At 32.3% G+C, this 20,829-nt stretch overlaps 1 protein-coding gene across 1 annotated transcript in view; it reads right to left on the bottom strand.

Moving 5' to 3' along the window:
• Positions 1 to 7,748: 7,748 nt before the first annotated feature.
• Positions 7,749 to 20,829, bottom strand: part of LOC142343045 (uncharacterized) — a 25,381-nt gene continuing 12,300 nt past the window's right edge. The window contains exons 2-4 of the mRNA XM_075394731.1: positions 17,227 to 17,424; positions 12,717 to 12,799; positions 7,749 to 7,825 (exon numbers count right to left, since the gene is read on the bottom strand). Coding sequence (XP_075250846.1) covers positions 7,749 to 7,825; positions 12,717 to 12,799; positions 17,227 to 17,424 — 358 coding nt within the window. The remainder of the gene's footprint in view (positions 7,826 to 12,716; positions 12,800 to 17,226; positions 17,425 to 20,829) is intronic.

The raw sequence follows: 20,829 nt of genomic DNA, 5'->3' as shown, positions 1-20,829 counted from the left end.
AACATCTGGGCTGATCCTGCTCTCAACATGGATCCTTTCGATAAAAAATGTAAAAACGTTTTTAGATTTTAATGGGACGCGAGCTTTTTTTTCGAAATATTTCCGCTATATAAATGTTTTTTATGCAAATCACTGACAAGAACTTCAAATCAGGGATCAATTAAAAACAGATAATATTTACAATAAATGAGGCCCAACGAGATTATATTATGGTTACAGAGTTTAGGTCATGGCTTTTAAGGCTCTGATTAATTGTTTTCATAAAATCTTGAGGACTTCTTGAGTTTTACTTTCAATTTCTACTTTTGTAGCCCAATGACTTAGTGCCCCAATCACAGATCCAGTTTATTTTCTGGAGATATAATGAACCTAGACAACATATTCAGTTGTTATCTAATTTCTGTAATGATTTTGAATATATTTGTTTTAAGAAAATATCGGTGATTTTTTGAACGTTGCCACTATTTTATCTATTTCTCCCAATTTCGAGCGCAATCTAAGTAAAAACAGGCGGAAAACGAGTTTCTGTGAGTTTTAAATAAATGTTGATAACGGTTTTTAATTCAACTAATGGTTTCTTTGTTTTGAAGCTACTGTTTTCACTTTTTTTTAAATTTTAGAGCATAATTGCATATTTTATGAGTTCATTTTGTTTCCTTGTCAATTTATCTGATGTTTGACAAGACCAATTGCTGGAGAGCATAATATGGAAAATGTACAGCGTTCGAAAAACGCGTATCTGGATATTTTAAAATTTTTCTGCTTGATAGTTTCTGATTTTTGGGCTGAGACACAATTATCCCGCAAAATTTTGTGAATTTTTTTTGTTTGTCAATTGCTTCCCCAGGACGTATAACTCAAAACCTGGTTAAAGATTTCAGTTTATAGCTGTTTACTTTGATGATTTCAAATTAAAGGTTTAAAAAAAGAACTTTTTCAACTGTCTCCTTTTCACTTTCTTTTTTGTCGCCATGTAACTTAACCTCACTAATTAGAAGTCTCAAATAATATTGTTAATTCAAACACTTTCAGCGCTTGGTTATACGTTGTGACTGATTGCTTCGACCATTTAGCTTTATAGAGATTTTCGAAATTTCTATACTGTTCATTTTTTGGGTTTCTTTTTGTTGTCATGTCTACATAGTCCATTTTTTAGTTCTAGCAGGTAACAACTTTTAATTGTAGTGCCATCACTAGCGTGATGTAATTTGTTTGAAGTTTTGGCTTCTTTATGCATTTGTTGTTATTTTGTGAGTTCGTGACTTAGTCTCATTATTAAAAGGACAATTCGCTAGCTGAGTTGTCGCAACCTAATCCATCGCTTTTCGTTGAAATCTTCAGTCTGATATGACTATTGAAAATATTTGTTTGAAAAACATATTTGGGTTCTTCAGCTTCGTCATTTTTTTAAATAATTTTTCGGTAGATTTGTAGCTCAGTCTCTTGTAAACACAGGTCACAGCCCGTTTTCAGTGAGCTTTATATTAACCTTTATAGCACTTTAGCTTCAAACTTTTAGTTCAAACATCAATCATTTATTTGTTACCACTGTTACTTCGAGATTCTAAAAAAAGTTTGAGATTTTATATATTTGTAAGTTTTAAAGGTTATTTTCCTTTTTATTTATAACAAAAATCGTAAGTCCATTGGCTTTGAAATTTTTTTCAATTAGAAACATGATAATGACATGTCTCAATAGCTCCTAATGGTGATATAAATGAAAATTTTAAGGATTTCAGTTGATATCTAATGACATTAATAACTGTGAAATTAACTGTTTTCAAAAATAGAAAAGTATTTTTTGAACTTAGCGCCTCTTTGCTCTTTTTGTCCACATGTTAGGCAGTCGTATTGAGGATAGATCCCATATCTTTTCTAATGAAAAATAGATTAAATTCTTTTATTTAGGTTTTATCTGATGCGAGTTTGATTTGGGTATATTTTTTATAGACATCGTGTTTTGGTCAAAAATAATGTTTGTTGTTTGATTTTTATTGTTGTCCTTTCTAGTATTTCTAATATCAACAACTTCCATCGGCTTTCTAGCGTGGCATTGTTGTATTCCATTGGTTGTTTATGGAACAATTTGTATGTTTTAGAAAGTTTTCTATATTTTCATCATTTGGCAGCCAATAAAGTCCAGAATGTGGATGAGCGATGTCGGAACCTTATGTACGTACGAACATCACCGAGCCTCCTTGTTTCTACCTTATAGTTAAAAGGTATTTTGTTTTCAGGATCAATGAGAATATCACTTTAATAAAATTTTTTATCAATTTAACTTATCATATAATTTGATTATTTATCTTATTAATATGGTTTAAAGTTCTTGCAGATAATATCTTTTAATTGTATTGCCCTCACAAGCGCGGTGTAATTTGTTTGAAATTTCGGCTTCTTTATGTATTTGTTGTTATTTTGTGGGTACGTGACTTAGTCTCATTATTAACAGGACAATTCGCTTGCTGAGTTGTCGCAATCTAATCCATCGCTTTTTGTTGAAATCTTAAGTCTGTTATGACTTTTGAAAATATTAGTTTTCAAAAACATGTTTGGGTTTTTGAGCCTCGTCATATTTTTAAATAGTTTTTTGGTCGGTTTTTTTATCAGTCTCTGTAGGCACAGGTCACAACCCGTTTTCACTGGGCTATATTTATTCTTTATAAAGATTTTAGCTTCAAACATTTGCTTCTCGACTTTGTTAATACTGTTTCTACGACATTTCATAAAATGTTTTAGATTTTTTTTATGTTTGCACATTTAAACGGATTTGTTTTCTTTTTAATTTATAACAATAATCGTTGGTCTCATTGGCTCTGAAATTTTGCCCCAACTAAACATTGGATAATGACATTGCATCCATTGGAGATATAAATGAGCTTTTTAGTGAACAATAATGGATATCTAATGACAATAATAACTTTGAAATTAACTGTTTTCAAAAATAGAAACGTATTTTTGAATTTCTTTGCTGTTTTTGTCGACCTGTTAACCAGTCGCATGGAGCACAGGTCTCTTTTCTAATGAAGTATAGGGTAATTTGTTTTGTTTAAGTTTTTTAAATTGCGAGTTTGATTTTGTTATGATTTATTTGTATTATAGAAATCGAGTGCTGCCACAACCACTTGTGATTTCATCTATTTTCTCAATGAATTCCTCTTCTGTATACGAATCTGAAACAATGCCAGTTTAGTGACCGATAATAAAACAAGCTCATCCTGCTTAGCAAATTATTCAATTAACATTCATTCCTGCTTAGCCAAATAAAATGAAGAAATTTGGTTCGTGAATTAAAACAAAATCCTGGTTTGTTACCGACGGCTGACATGCAAGACTATTGCAAAACTATTGGAATACTCTATTATTATTATTATTATTAAGCATTATCTTGCAAAGTTTTTTTGATACAAAACGTTACAGATCAAACATGAAGGGATCACCTCGCTTTCAATGCTTCCTAAACAAATTTGATAATAATTTCTTGACATTTTTAAAGCATTAACTCGGCACAATCTAGTGATGAGCAAATCTAAATCTTTCAAGAAATTTTACGAGCAGATTCAAAATTTCCAAGATTCTTTCAAAATATTCCATCATATGGGTCTTGGCAAAGATATGAATCAAGTTTTGACAAGAAGTCATGATCTGAATGCCGACCTTGCTAAATAACCTAATCGAAAACTGAGGGTGTCTCAATGGACGCAATCCTAACAGATAACCACCTTTTTAAGAAAAGATATTTATATGAGCACTCAAAACTAATGCAGAGGTTAAATTACCAGCAATTTTCTCCCTTTCGTAACTTTTTCCTCGTATATTAAGTAACATACAAGCAAGAGTTTTTAAGCTGAACTATTAACAGATCACGAAAAATTAACTCTGAGATTTAATTCTAGTCTTTTTAGTGATCTGTTTTTATTTCAGCTGAATATTTCTCAAAAATGCTCATTTATTGTTCCGACCCACTTTAGTGGGGAGGAACTATATACTCAACTGGGTTTTTTTTTGTTCAGACAATTTTGGCCGATCGATATAATCATCGTAGAGAGTTGTGAGTTGTATCATTGGAAAGCCCCTCCAGCGTAGAAAATGGAAATAATGGAAATAAAAAGATTTGTTCAATTTTCGTTTTTTATAGGGAGTTATCGAGTCTAAAAATTTTGTGAATATTAGACGTAATTAGGCTGTTTTTATTCATATTTTCGGTATTTTTGACCGAAAATGTCGTCAATTTTGCTAAAATATGTTGAAATTGTTAACTGTAGTATTATTGGTTTCATCTCTAAAGATAGAGGAGCGTTGCTGAGCTGTTCGATCCGAGTTTTTTGGCTAGAATTTAAGCTAAATTTTTCAAACTTCAGACTTTCTTCGTCAAAAATGGGACCAATTTGCTTTTTAGCCCACTTGCTTTAAATTTGCTAGAAGTAAACACCTTAAAACAGCAGCCATATACTTCAAAATTGGTTTAGTTGTACTCGCACTGGCTTTAGGAAACTTCTGGAAAAATAGTTTTGCAGTTTTTTGCAAACTTAAACCTGATAATTATAGAAAATGCACTATTTATGTTTGACAAACTGAAAACTTTTGTTTAAAAATTGATCTATTTCGCAACCATTTGAACAAATGAGTGTTTTGGTAGACGCGCAGCAACATCTGGGCTGATCCTGCTCTCAACATGGATCCTTTCGATAAAAAATGTAAAAATGTTTTTAGATTTTAATGGGACGCGAGCTTTTTTTTCGAAATATTTCCGCTATATAAATGTTTTTTATGCAAATCACTGACAAGAACTTCAAATCAGGGATCAATTAAAAACAGATAATATTTACAATAAATGAGGCCCAACGAGATTATATTATGGTTACAGAGTTTAGGTCATGGCTTTTAAGGCTCTGATTAATTGTTTTCATAAAATCTTGAGGACTTCTTGAGTTTTACTTTCAATTTCTACTTTTGTAGCCCAATGACTTAGTGCCCCAATCACAGATCCAGTTTATTTTCTGGAGATATAATGAACCTAGACAACATATTCAGTTGTTATCTAATTTCTGTAATGATTTTGAATATATTTGTTTTAAGAAAATATCGGTGATTTTTTGAACGTTGCCACTATTTTATCTAATTCTCCCAATTTCGAGCGCAATCTAAGTAAAAACAGGCGGAAAACGAGTTTCTGTGAGTTTTAAATAAATGTTGATAACGGTTTTTAATTCAACTAATGGTTTCTTTGTTTTGAAGCTACTGTTTTCACTTTTTTTAAATTTTAGAGCATAATTGCATATTTTATGAGTTCATTTTGTTTCCTTGTCAATTTATCTGATGTTTGACAAGACCAATTGCTGGAGAGCATAATATGGAAAATGTACAGCGTTCGAAAAACGCGTATCTGGATATTTTAAAATTTTTCTGCTTGATAGTTTCTGATTTTTGGGCTGAGACACAATTATCCCGCAAAATTTTGTGAATTTTTTTTGTTTGTCAATTGCTTCCCCAGGACGTATAACTCAAAACCTGGTTAAAGATTTCAGTTTATAGCTGTTTACTTTGATGATTTCAAATTAAAGGTTTAAAAAAAGAACTTTTTCAACTGTCTCCTTTTCACTTTCTTTTTTGTCGCCATGTAACTCAACCTCACTAATTAGAAGTCTCAAATAATGTTGTTGATTCAAACACTTTCAGCGCTTGGTTATGCGTTGTGACTGATTGCTTCGACCATTTAGCTTTATAGAAATTTTCGAAATTTCTATACTGTTCATTTTTTGGGTTTCTTTTTGTTGTCATGTCTACATAGTCCATTTTTTAGTTCTAGCAGGTAACAACTTTTAATTGTAGTGCCATCACTAGCGTGATGTAATTTGTTTGAAGTTTTGGCTTCTTTATGTATTTGTTGTTATTTTGTGAGTTCGTGACTTAGTCTCATTATTAAAAGGACAATTCGCTAGCTGAGTTGTCGCAACCTAATCCATCGCTTTTCGTTGAAATCTTCAGTCTGATATGACTATTGAAAATATTTGTTTGAAAAACATATTTGGGTTCTTCAGCTTCGTCATTTTTTTAAATAATTTTTCGGTAGATTTGTAGCTCAGTCTCTTGTAAACACAGGTCACAGCCCGTTTTCAGTGAGCTTTATATTAACCTTTATAGCACTTTAGCTTCAAACTTTTAGTTCAAACATCAATCATTTATTTGTTACCACTGTTACTTCGAGATTCTAAAAAAAGTTTGAGATTTTATATATTTGTAAGTTTTAAAGGTTATTTTCCTTTTTATTTATAACAAAAATCGTAAGTCCATTGGCTTTGAAATTTTTTTCAATTAGAAACATGATAATGACATGTCTCAATAGCTCCTAATGGTGATATAAATGAAAATTTTAAGGATTTCAGTTGATATCTAATGACATTAATAACTGTGAAATTAACTGTTTTCAAAAATAGAAAAGTATATTTTGAACTTAGCGCCTCTTTGCTCTTTTTGTCCACATGTTAGGCAGTCGTATTGAGGATAGATCCCATATCTTTTCTAATGAAAAATAGATTAAATTCTTTTATTTAGGTTTTATCTGATGCGAGTTTGATTTGGGTATATTTTTTATAGACATCGTGTTTTGGTCAAAAATAATGTTTGTTGTTTGATTTTTATTGTTGTCCTTTCTAGTATTTCTAATATCAACAACTTCCATCGGCTTTCTAGCGTGGCATTGTTGTATTCCATTGGTTGTTTATGGAACAATTTGTATGTTTTAGAAAGTTTTCTATATTTTCATCATTTGGCAGCCAATAAAGTCCAGAATGTGGATGAGCGATGTCGGAACCTTATGTACGTACGAACATCACCGAGCCTCCTTGTTTCTACCTTATAGTTAAAAGGTATTTTGTTTTCAGGATCAATGAGAATATCACTTTAATAAAATTTTTTATCAATTTAACTTATCATATAATTTGATTATTTATCTTATTAATATGGTTTAAAGTTCTTGCAGATAATATCTTTTAATTGTATTGCCCTCACAAGCGCGGTGTAATTTGTTTGAAATTTCGGCTTCTTTATGTATTTGTTGTTATTTTGTGGGTACGTGACTTAGTCTCATTATTAACAGGACAATTCGCTTGCTGAGTTGTCGCAATCTAATCCATCGCTTTTTGTTGAAATCTTAAGTCTGTTATGACTTTTGAAAATATTAGTTTTCAAAAACATGTTTGGGTTTTTGAGCCTCGTCATATTTTTAAATAGTTTTTTGGTCGGTTTTTTGATCAGTCTCTGTAGGCACAGGTCACAACCCGTTTTCACTGGGCTATATTTATTCTTTATAAAGATTTTAGCTTCAAACATTTGCTTCTCGACTTTGTTAATACTGTTTCTACGACATTTCATAAAATGTTTTAGATTTTTTTTATGTTTGCACATTTAAACGGATTTGTTTTCTTTTTAATTTATAACAATAATCGTTGGTCTCATTGGCTCTGAAATTTTGCCCCAACTAAACATTGGATAATGACATTGCATCCATTGGAGATATAAATGAGCTTTTTAGTGAACAATAATGGATATCTAATGACAATAATAACTTTGAAATTAACTGTTTTCAAAAATAGAAACGTATTTTTGAATTTCTTTGCTGTTTTTGTCGACCTGTTAACCAGTCGCATGGAGCACAGGTCTCATATCTTTTCTAATGAAGTATAGGGTAATTTGTTTTGTTTAAGTTTTTTAAATTGCGAGTTTGATTTTGTTATGATTTATTTGTATTATAGAAATCGAGTGCTGCCACAACCACTTGTGATTTCATCTATTTTCTCAATGAATTCCTCTTCTGTATACGAATCTGAAACAATGCCAGTTTAGTGACCGATAATAAAACAAGCTCATCCTGCTTAGCAAATTATTCAATTAACATTCATTCCTGCTTAGCCAAATAAAATGAAGAAATTTGGTTCGTGAATTAAAACAAAATCCTGGTTTGTTACCGACGGCTGACATGCAAGACTATTGCAAAACTATTGGAATACTCTATTATTATTATTATTAAGCATTATCTTGCAAAGTTTTTTTGATACAAAACGTTACAGATCAAACATGAAGGGATCACCTCGCTTTCAATGCTTCCTAAACAAATTTGATAATAATTTCTTGACATTTTTAAAGCATTAACTCGGCACAATCTAGTGATGAGCAAATCTAAATCTTTCAAGAAATTTTACGAGCAGATTCAAAATTTCCAAGATTCTTTCAAAATATTCCATCATATGGGTCTTGGCAAAGATATGAATCAAGTTTTGACAAGAAGTCATGATCTGAATGCCGACCTTGCTAAATAACCTAATCGAAAACTGAGGGTGTCTCAATGGACGCAATCCTAACAGATAACCACCTTTTTAAGAAAAGACATTTATATGAGCACTCAAAACTAATGCAGAGGTTAAATTACCAGCAATTTTCTCCCTTTCGTAACTTTTTCCTCGTATATTAAGTAACATACAAGCAAGAGTTTTTAAGCTGAACTATTAACAGATCACGAAAAATTAACTCTGAGATTTAATTCTAGTCTTTTTAGTGATCTGTTTTTATTTCAGCTGAATATTTCTCAAAAATGCTCATTTATTGTTCCGACCCACTTTAGTGGGGAGGAACCATATACTCAACTGGGTTTTTTTTGTTCAGACAATTTTGGCCGATCGATATAATCATCGTAGAGAGTTGTGAGTGGTATCATTGGAAAGCCCCTCCAGCGTAGAAAATGGAAATAATGGAAATAAAAAGATTTGTTCAATTTTCGTTTTTTATAGGGAGTTATCGAGTCTAAAAATTTTGTGAATATTAGACGTAATTAGGCTGTTTTTATTCATATTTTCGGTATTTTTGACCAAAAATGTCGTCAATTTTGCTAAAATATGTTGAAATTGTTAACTGTAGTATTATTGGTTTCATCTCTAAAGATAGAGGAGCGTTGCTGAGCTGTTCGATCCGAGTTTTTTGGCTAGAATTTAAGCTAAATTTTTCAAACTTCAGACTTTCTTCGTCAAAAATGGGACCAATTTGCTTTTTAGCCCACTTGCTTTAAATTTGCTAGAAGTAAACACCTTAAAACAGCAGCCATATACTTCAAAATTGGTTTAGTTGTACTCGCACTGGCTTTAGGAAACTTCTGGAAAAATAGTTTTGCAGTTTTTTGCAAACTTAAACCTGATAATTATAGAAAATGCACTATTTATGTTTGACAAACTGAAAACTTTTGTTTAAAAATTGATCTATTTCGCAACCATTTGAACAAATGAGTGTTTTGGTAGACGCGCAGCAACATCTGGGCTGATCCTGCTCTCAACATGGATCCTTTCGATAAAAAATGTAAAAACGTTTTTAGATTTTAATGGGACGCGAGCTTTTTTTTCGAAATATTTCCGCTATATAAATGTTTTTTATGCAAATCACTGACAAGAACTTCAAATCAGGGATCAATTAAAAACAGATAATATTTACAATAAATGAGGCCCAACGAGATTATATTATGGTTACAGAGTTTAGGTCATGGCTTTTAAGGCTCTGATTAATTGTTTTCATAAAATCTTGAGGACTTCTTGAGTTTTAGTTTCAATTTCTACTTTTGTAGCCCAATGACTTAGTGCCCCAATCACAGATCCAGTTTATTTTCTGGAGATATAATGAACCTAGACAACATATTCAGTTGTTATCTAATTTCTGTAATGATTTTGAATATATTTGTTTTAAGAAAATATCGGTGATTTTTTGAACGTTGCCACTATTTTATCTAATTCTCCCAATTTCGAGCGCAATCTAAGTAAAAACAGGCGGAAAACGAGTTTCTGTGAGTTTTAAATAAATGTTGATAACGGTTTTTAATTCAACTAATGGTTTCTTTGTTTTGAAGCTACTGTTTTCACTTTTTTTAAATTTTAGAGCATAATTGCATATTTTATGAGTTCATTTTGTTTCCTTGTCAATTTATCTGATGTTTGACAAGACCAATTGCTGGAGAGCATAATATGGAAAATGTACAGCGTTCGAAAAACGCGTATCTGGATATTTTAAAATTTTTCTGCTTGATAGTTTCTGATTTTTGGGCTGAGACACAATTATCCCGCAAAATTTTGTGAATTTTTTTTGTTTGTCAATTGCTTCCCCAGGACGTATAACTCAAAACCTGGTTAAAGATTTCAGTTTATAGCTGTTTACTTTGATGATTTCAAATTAAAGGTTTAAAAAAAGAACTTTTTCAACTGTCTCCTTTTCACTTTCTTTTTTGTCGCCATGTAACTCAACCTCACTAATTAGAAGTCTCAAATAATATTGTTGATTCAAACACTTTCAGCGCTTGGTTATACGTTGTGACTGATTGCTTCGACCATTTAGCTTTATAGAAATTTTCGAAATTTCTATACTGTTCATTTTTTGGGTTTCTTTTTGTTGTCATGTCTACATAGTCCATTTTTTAGTTCTAGCAGGTAACAACTTTTAATTGTAGTGCCATCACTAGCGTGATGTAATTTGTTTGAAGTTTTGGCTTCTTTATGTATTTGTTGTTATTTTGTGAGTTCGTGACTTAGTCTCTTTATTAAAAGGACAATTCGCTAGCTGAGTTGTCGCAACCTAATCCATCGCTTTTCGTTGAAATCTTCAGTCTGATATGACTATTGAAAATATTTGTTTGAAAAACATATTTGGGTTCTTCAGCTTCGTCATTTTTTTAAATAATTTTTCGGTAGATTTGTAGCTCAGTCTCTTGTAAACACAGGTCACAGCCCGTTTTCAGTGAGCTTTATATTAACCTTTATAGCACTTTAGCTTCAAACTTTTAGTTCAAACATCAATCATTTATTTGTTACCACTGTTACTTCGAGATTCTAAAAAAAGTTTGAGATTTTATATATTTGTAAGTTTTAAAGGTTATTTTCCTTTTTATTTATAACAAAAATCGTAAGTCCAATGGCTTTGAAATTTTTTTCAATTAGAAACATGATAATGACATGTCTCAATAGCTCCTAATGGTGATATAAGTGAAAATTTTAAGGATTTCAGTTAATATCTAATGACGTTAATAACTGTGAAATTAACTGTTTTCAAAAATAGAAAAGTATTTTTTGAACTTAGCGCCTCTTTGCTCTTTTTGTCCACATGTTAGGCAGTCGTATTGAGGATAGATCCCATATCTTTTCTAATGAAAAATAGATTAAATTCTTTTCTTTAGGTTTTATCTGATGCGAGTTTGATTTGGGTATATTTTTTATAGACATCGTGTTTTGGTCAAAAATAATGTTTGTTGTTTGATTTTTATTGTTGTCCTTTCTAGTATTTCTAATATCAACAACTTCCATCGGCTTTCTAGCGTGGCATTGTTGTACTCCATTGGTTGTTTATGGAACAATTTGTATGTTTTAGAAAGTTTTCTATATTTTCATCATTTGGCAGCCAATAAAGTCCAGAATGTGGATGAGCGATGTCGGAACCTTATGTACGTACGAACATCACCGAGCCTCCTTGTTTCTACCTTATAGTTAAAAGGTATTTTGTTTTCAGGATCAATGAGAATATCACTTTAATAAAATTTTTTATCAATTTAACTTATCATATAATTTGATTATTTATCTTATTAATATGGTTTAAAGTTCTTGCAGATAATATCTTTTAATTGTATTGCCCTCACAAGCGCGGTGTAATTTGTTTGAAATTCTGGCTTCTTTATGTATTTGTTGTTATTTTATGGGTACGTGACTTAGTCTCATTATTAACAGGACAATTCGCTTGCTGAGTTGTCGCAATCTAATCCATCGCTTTTTGTTGAAATCTTAAGTCTGTTATGACTTTTGAAAATATTAGTTTTCAAAAACATGTTTGGGTTTTTGAGCCTCGTCATATTTTTAAATAGTTTTTTGGTCGGTTTTTTGATCAGTCTCTGTAGGCACAGGTCACAACCCGTTTTCACTGGGCTATATTTTTTCTTTATAAAGATTTTAGCTTCAAACATTTGCTTCTCGACTTTGTTAATACTGTTTCTACGACATTTCATAAAATGTTTTAGATTTTTTTTATGTTTGCACATTTAAACGGATTTGTTTTCTTTTTAATTTATAACAATAATCGTTGGTCTCATTGGCTCTGAAATTTTGCCCCAACTAAACATTGGATAATGACATTGCATCCATTGGAGATATAAATGAGCTTTTTAGTGAACAATAATGGATATCTAATGACAATAATAACTTTGAAATTAACTGTTTTCAAAAATAGAAACGTATTTTTGAATTTCTTTGCTGTTTTTATCGACCTGTTAACCAGTCGCATGGAGCACAGGTCTCATATCTTTTCTAATGAAGTATAGGGTAATTTGTTTTGTTTAAGTTTTTTATAATGCGAGTTTGATTTTGTTATGATTTATTTTTATTATAGAAATCGAGTTTTTGTCTTATATAATGCTTGTTGTTTGATTTTTATTATTGTCCTTACTAGTAGTCCTGTTATCAACTGCTTTCATCGGCCCTGTATCGTGTCATTATTGTATTCCATTGGTTGTTAGTGAACGTTATGAATGTTTTTGAAAGTTTTCTATCTCTTCATCATTTGGTAGCCAATTAAGTCAAGAATGTGGATCACCGAGGTCGAAATTTTATGTGCGTACGCACATTAACGAGCCTCCTTGTTTGTTTTCAAAAATGTATTCATTGCTCAGATAATTTTTATTTATAGATTACTAGCTAGTTTACCATCAGTCTTTGACACAGAGCAGTCGCTGCCCACGTAACCCGCACAGCACCTCACATTCCCCTGTAGATTATTGGATGTTGGTCTAAAAAACACAACTATTTTCAACGTTGATTAAGCTATGCTGTTGAATATTTAGTATTGTACTTTCTTCATGTCAGATTATAATTGACCCGGGTCGAAACAGGATGGTTAACTTACAAGTTGACTTGCAAGAACTTGTAAGAACTTATAAGTTCGTTGGTAAACTTATAAGAACTTGTAAGAAAAACTTATATGGCGATGCAAAAACTTATAAGAACTTGTAAGAAACTTGCAAGTTCTTACAAGTTAACCATCCAGTCTCGACCCGGGGATCCAATCACGCAAACTAAAGCTTAATCATCCGAAGAAAAGTTTCTTTTTTAATTTAAAAAAGTGCATTTTTTATGCCCATTTTGAGAAGCCGTCGGTTTCAAGCATAAAAAGTTGATGTCGGCAAACTCGTATTTGTGAGCCAAAAGTGAAATTGGCATTATATTTGGTCCGTATTTGAAACCAGCAGAAACCGTCCAACAATTTCGAATGTCGGGGAAATAAATGGTAGAAACAGATTTTATTGTAAAATTTTAAAATGTTACAATGACATCATCAAAAAAAACATCCAAGACTGATGAAAGTTGGAACACCTCTGATTTTTCGACCAATGTTTACCTAGTTTTTCCGTTCATAATCAACGAATTTGATGCACGTTGTCCATTTTTCTCTAAAGTTTCCTTAGAAAGTTTTCGTACTCCGTACCCAAATTGCCTTACATTTAAAACTGGAAACCTTCTAGGTTCTGAAGCAAACTTCACATTATTTTTAAGAGTAAATTGGCCAGGTTGTCAAAAACTACTATAACAAATGTTTTCACAAAACCTCTGTCACATCAGTTGGGAGATATAAACTAGGTTTACCATACCTCATCTAGACGAAATGTTTATTTAAATATTAACTATTTAATACAATAAACTAAGAATGAAATTGCTGAGATGATTTTAGTTTCAAATTTGTTGCATACTCAATCTAATCTTGGCGCGGACTTTAAAAAAACTTTTTCAAAAAAAAAATTCGTCATTGTGATTTTTTATATATTATTCTAATACCCCCGGAGTTAGTAAAATATTGACAATAAGTTCTTGGAGAGAATGGAGTAGAAACAAGAAAGGGAGCGTTTTCTGCACACAATGATAAAGGGGTAGTGCTAAATTTTTACAAGCTTAGCGTTCAAAATCTTTAAAACTGCTTAACATTTATTTGGTCACGAATACTTTACTTAAAGAAGGAGCATATAATGAAATCAAAAGCGACACACAAATTCATTAGAAGTACCAATTTCCTATGCACAATAAAGCTCTTTACGCACAAGTTTGACATCAAAAAATAAATCAAACCAAATTTTGGACCAAATAAGTAGGACCCAAACCTGAAAAGAGCAAAAAATCACATTAGGAAAACGCTTAGTAGCCCAAAAATGTCATTGTCTGATAAAATTGAAAAAAAAATGTGTTCATTAATTATAAAGATTTTTATGATTGGACGAGAATTTAAAATATCTAAAAAATTCGATGCCCTTTAACTTTGAACGAAGAACATTTTAGTGTTTTGGTTTAAAAAATATAGTTATTATGACGAGCGATAGAAGGAAATTAACATCAAGAAACATTGAAGATCGGTTTCCTTGATAATATATCTATTATTTACTGTTATCTCTTGCTAACAATGATCCAGTTTTTAATATTATTACTTAAACAATTTTTTTTAGAAAACCAACAATGAATGGAATGACGTCCAGTCCACAGTTGAAGCCGCCAGCAAATTTAGTGTAACTAAAAAATGATTGAATAGTCCAAATTAAAAAAAAAGTTCTGAAATTTAGTTTGGCGGTATGTTTCGTAATAAATGAAAAGCAATGAGTCCCGGTAATTTGCCTTCGCACTTCATTTTCCAACACTGCTCATTCATTCTCTTCTCATGATTGTCTACAAAATGAAGCAGAAATAGTAAAATATTGACAATAAAGTATAGTAGTTCACGTTTTGTAATTTAATTATTGATGTTCTCTCCAACGAAGACAGATTTTTAAACCATTCAGCTGTTAACTTTATGATTAACAGTTTTTCATTCTGCTAGAACAGACACAAATGAATTGAACAAAATAAGAGATGGAAAAAAAGCTGAAACAAATCCTCGAGCAAAACAACGATCAAACGAACAACTGTTTTTGAGAAGCAAGAAACATTATACGGTGGGTAAATAAAATTCTAATTGCAAATCAAACTTCAAACATTAATGCATTCGAAGAAAATCGCCGTATAAATTTCTAGTTTTGGTGACCTCTTCACACAATTGAACGAAATGTTTCTGAGCGATCAAATGCTTCTGAGGTAAATAAAAGAAAAAGACTAAACAGAAAAATGGGATTGTCTTGAACTAAAACCCCAAGAAATTACAGAATTATACATTTGACAACCAATTGAAACAATTTTTGATAATTTCATAAAGCGTGCAACCTTACGCAGTACAAAGAAGCAGAAAAATTTTACAAAGCAGCTCTCTTTTTTTCGAAATCTTTTTATGTTAGTAGTATCCAAATCAATTTCAAATTGTGAACAGATTCACACTATATTTTGATAATTAATGAAAAACAAATATTAAATCGGCAAAATACCGACTCCTAGCAAAAACCCACCTTGTTTTTCAAAAAAATAGTTTCGAAGTTAATGGTACACATATCTATGTGTGAAAATTATTAAACACTCAAAAATATACAAAATCAAAAACCAAATACGACCGTCTCCTAGTTTTAATTACCTTTATATTCAAAAAATAAGTCCAATAACAGTAAAGAATGCGCACTTTCTAAAAATCCTTAATGGCTCGGAAATTGATCAAAGTATGGCCAATTACAGTGCCGGATTAGAAAAATAGGAAAAAATTAATAATTTTACCCTTTTTTCAAATTCAACAAAGTTAAGCAATGCAACCAGCTAAATACAAGCTGTAAACATTATACAGGTTCAGAAATGCCTCATAGGTCAGTATGACGCAAAAATAAATTAAAAGGCAACAAAAATGAGGCGCGAAACTAGAAAGGTTACTTGTATTTTCTGAAAACAAACATAGTGGAGACCTCAAAATCATTTAATTTGATTTTTTTTAAAAATGCGTCTGAAAATACCTCAAGACAGAGTTAACAAAACTTGCCACCAACAAAATTCAAAATTAAATACTAAGTCTATTGAACGAACCACATGTATAGCTAAAAATCGGAAAATAACAAAAACACGTTGTCAAAGCCAAGAAACAATTGAAAACAGTTTATCATTTAGCTGAGGTCTCAAGACAACGTCAACTGTCTCCGCCACCTTTGAGACTAAACCATGCGACAAAAAATGGGAAATTTGACAAAAATTATGAAGAATGTGATACGCAGCTTTGATCACATGTGTTTCATTTTCAGTGGCACTCCTGAAAAAAGCAAGAAAAACATAAGCGACAAATAAGTTCTCTCTAAAACTTTTAATTTACAATTTCACGTCAATCTAGAGGCAGTTTGAAAAGGCAGTTTGAAAACTTTAAAAAATAATTAATTAAAAATTGAAATTAAACTATAAAAAGAAAGCTATTAAAATAATTAATCGTTTACCGCTTTTACTATGAGAGCATGTTAAAAAAACTACTCAAAGTTGACTCAAAAGTCGAAAAGCTTAAAACAGGTTTTAAAGGAAAAGAAAACCCCAATTAAATCCAATTGTATGAGGCCGCTATGAAACCAATATTAACCTCCTGATAGCCACGAGGCTAAGAGAAGCGGCATTGTTCCAATTTTTAAAATGAGTGGGAAACGATAATTAAGAATTGACCAAAATGACGCTAAAAACAAGATAAATCTGTTTAAATTAGCAGAAAACATGCATAAACACAGTTACAATTCGTTTTGCTTTATAGTAGGGGCTCAAATGGCCCTCAAGTTTTTGATGATGTTTATATGCGCACGCGTTAGGGCAGTGCTTTTGAGAAATATTGGCAGTTATAGATAAAATAACCGATTTGTTACTAGTTTTAAGTGATTAATTGGGCAAATAGCAAAAAGAGGCCAAGAGGTTCAGTTCACCAACACTTTGTTATATTAAAAACAAAAGCACCGACGTTATTGAGCACTTTGCAAATTATTCCAGCAAAATTAAACAATATTGATAATCGGAAATGGGGATAAAATAGCTGCTACAATTTTTGCAAATCATTGTCATTAGGAGAAACAAGCATAAACTTGGCACTACATAATTAATTTTGCTATAAATCTCAATGGTTACCCTATATGGAATGCTGATTAATTGTTGTCAGAGTAATCTGGCCATCGGTGTGAACGCACTACACTGACATTGACGAGAAAAATTGACTGTTTAATATAGAAGTTATTCAATTTTTAGGCCTACAATCTCTCAAGCATTATAATTCAAAGTCAAGATATTGATGATTCAGAGTTACCTTTCAACGGAACAGACGGAGTTAGACGTATCGTTTACAAATGTCCACCCGGCATCTGTCAAGAGAGACAGGGTCTGGTCATTGTTGCAGCCCAACTCAATGAATTCGCAAAAGTGAGAGGGGTCACTGTTCCCAGAAGTTGATGAGGATGTTGACTGGGTAACCGTGAACAGGATGCAGATCAGAAGGTGCCAACTCCTGCAATTTTCATTAATATTAGGGGGTCTAAGCAGGTGTAACTACTGTGAAAATGGACCAGTACTGGATTGGAACCAGCATCTCTTACTTGCAACCCATTTACACCAACTGGCATTAAGCTCTCGAACTTGGGCATCTCTTATAACCCGTTCTCACGTTCTTTCTTGTTCCTCAAGGCTTCATTTCTCTAGCCAAGTATACGTTGAACAAGTAGAGCTTCTTGTCAAGCTATGTCAAGCTATTATGCACAATTTACATTAGGTTGTTCTCTCTCAATCTTCTAACAATTAAAAAATGTTATAAGATACTGGAAACACCCGAGTGTAGGTTTTAAAATGCTGAATCTCCCAAAAGCCAGACTCTAGAGTGGCACAATCCTCGAAACTCGTGTTTCATGTATAGGATTACATGACTCCGTTTGAAGTGACGGAAATCATATTGCGTTTATTGAGAACCAAGTATCGATTCGAGATGTTAGACCAGAATTTCGACGTTCTGCAAATTCAAGTAACGTTGCTTAAGTTACGCGTTTGCAAGCTTAAAAATGCCAAAAGTTCAAACAACTCAACTTGAAACACGCACGTGAAAGTTATAAAATACCGAAAGTCAGTAGTGCCAGAAGTCAAAATGCCAGGAGTTGCTCTATACATAGCTAAAATTTGATTTTCATTGACTTTGGTCATTTTAAAACGTGCGTGTTTAGAAGAAGCTGCAGTAAATGGCAGAAGATCTCGGTGGCTTCAAGCACAGCCACGAAACCTAATAGTTCTGGGTATGTTGACGTGTGGTATTTTAAAACTGCACGTGCGTGTTCGGAGGCGCAAGATAACGTGGCTCTGCTAAAGTCACTTCGAAATTCATTCTTACATCTCAAGCCGCTGCTTTGCCTGATTTTCTTGGTCACTTCATCAAATTCGACTTATCTGATAATAGGAAGAAAAAGTCATTCACATGCTATTGAGCGATTGTTCACTCCCCAAGTGACAAGAAGCTCCTCTCTCACTCAACCATACTTTCAGATAGACAAGGGAACGGCCTAACTATTCTTGGCTGCAATCCCAGGCTGAAGTGTGCACTCGAAATTGTCCTGACTATTACGAGCACACACCTGACAATTTTAAGCTCGAAATTATAGGCAAATTCACCGTTTTCTCTGTCAATCTTACACTCTTTACCAATTTTTAGCGTTGACGCCTCAACCCGGGAGCCTGTTCAGAAGTACATTTGAGAGCAGATGGGTCTTATCAGGAACGTAGGTCTTTTCGAGCGCATAGAAGCTGTCAATCGTGCTTGAGTCTGGTCAGCGACGAAATCGAATGCACTTCAAGTGCACATAAACTGTCGAGCGCACTTGAGTCTAATCAGAGACGGATTCGAACGCACATCGAGCGCACGGAAACTGTTGAGCGCGGTCTGATCAGAGGCATGTTCGGTCGGGGACGGTCAGATCAGAGGCACTTGTGGTCCAGACGGACTGATCAGGACTATTTCTAGCGAGCGCATACCTCAGCCTGGGATGCTTACAACCTAAAAAATTCTAACTCAAAAAAGTACAGTAGCCGAATTTACCAACAAAGCGAAAAAAAAATAAATCTGTAATGTTCCTTTCAAATCAATTGCCAAAAATGTGTAAAATAATGACAAGAATTATGGCCAAAAGTTGTTTCCCTGCAATTGTGCAGAGACACCAAAAATCAACAAGGTTCGCAGATGATGTTCCGACCCGCGCTCATCTATATTTTTGACTTAAATGTCTTTTGACCAACATTTTTGACAAAGAGATAATCAAACGACCAGATCTTTACAAGGAGATCTGCCATTAAAAAGACCACGAGAAAAAAAACAACAAAAAAAGAGCAAAAACAAAAAAAAACGTCAAATTGCAATCAGAGAAAACCCTAAAGACACAGATTTACTTTTTCCTAACTCAAACAGCAGATGGGATTTATCTTAATGAGACTAGGCAATAAGTCAACAAAAAGAAGAAATAACTAGCAAAAACTAAAATAAATAGCAATAAAAAAAAAGCAAAACTAACTGTCTTTTGATTTACATTTTTGACAGAGATAATCAAAAATAGATTTTTGAATAGATTTTTGTGATTTAAAAAATCGTTACACAAGCAAGCTAATAATTGAAATAACAATGTCATGCCTCATTACAACGAGATCTGCCATTTGAAAGACTACGAGAAAACAAAACTCAATGTCTGTAAAGTGCCTAGTAGCAACATCAAATTACAATCAGACAAAGCCCTAACGACACAGAGCTACTTTTTCCTAACTAAACGAGCAGATGGGATTTTTCTTAATGAGACCAGCTAACAACTCGACAAAAAGAGGAAATAATGAGGTGAAATTAAAAAATCAATCTGTTATACCAAATAATTTCAAAAGTCTTCAAAATCCTTAAAAATCATTAGCTTTTAGCAAAATAATTCTTGATAATTTTGTTAAAAAGTCAGAATGAAACCAATAGGTCCTGTCTTTGGTTAGACTAAGCAATAGGAACGGACTAAAGATGTAGAAAAGCTCAAAAAAAACGAACAACAAATTAAAAACATTCCGAAAACACAAATTAGTGAAGCCATTAAAATCATTAGCTATTATCTGAAAATTATGTCTTTTCTATATGAACTAATTCAGCTAAAAAGATGCTGAATGAAGAAATATGTACAATTGGGCCACATTTGAAAATCATTGGGATTTGTTATTACGCGATTGTGCTAAAGGAAGAGAAAGAGAAACACAAATACACCTATCACATAACTTTATGAAAACGCATATTGTCAAACAAACAAAACATAAGTAACGTTATGATACCAGTAAACCTGCTAATTTTTAAAATACATGAAATTGTACTGGACCTCTCAATGATGAGAGTGAGTTATAGGTGGACGAAAAGAAAAACAGACTGAAAAAATAAAAAATCCTGAAAAATCTTTTAAATGTTTAGTATCCTAAACTTTAAAACTATTCGCTATAAACCGCCTCGATTGCTTCATTCAATCGCCAGTTACAAGCCTATGAGACCGGTCAGCATTTAATGGCTACCTAAACATTGATAAAAACAGGCAAAAACAGCAAATAAAAAAAAATGAGCGAAAGATATGTCGAAGCCATTAAAAAAATTAACTTTTCAGTAAAATCTTTTCTACTTTCGTTTATTTTTTTAACGACTATGGGATTGTTTTTCTTAACGATTTGACTCCAATAAATCAACAAACATGAACAAATACATTAAAACCACGAAATTTTAAGGAAAACTTGTAGTCACAACGCCATTAAATTCAATAGCTCTTAAAGGAAGCTAATAAATATGCCAGGTTACGCCTGGATGAGACAACAAAGATATTTTTCTTTCGCAAGTTATTAATAAGACTTCACGATAAGTCATTGACTATGA

Source organism: Convolutriloba macropyga, chromosome 7 (genome assembly GCF_964194025.1).
Source record: "Convolutriloba macropyga chromosome 7, txConMacr16.3, whole genome shotgun sequence".
Taxonomy (NCBI): Eukaryota; Metazoa; Xenacoelomorpha; order Acoela; family Convolutidae; genus Convolutriloba; species Convolutriloba macropyga.
The sequence above is the reverse complement of the archived record's forward strand: the minus strand, read 5'-3'. Positions and strand labels throughout refer to the sequence as shown.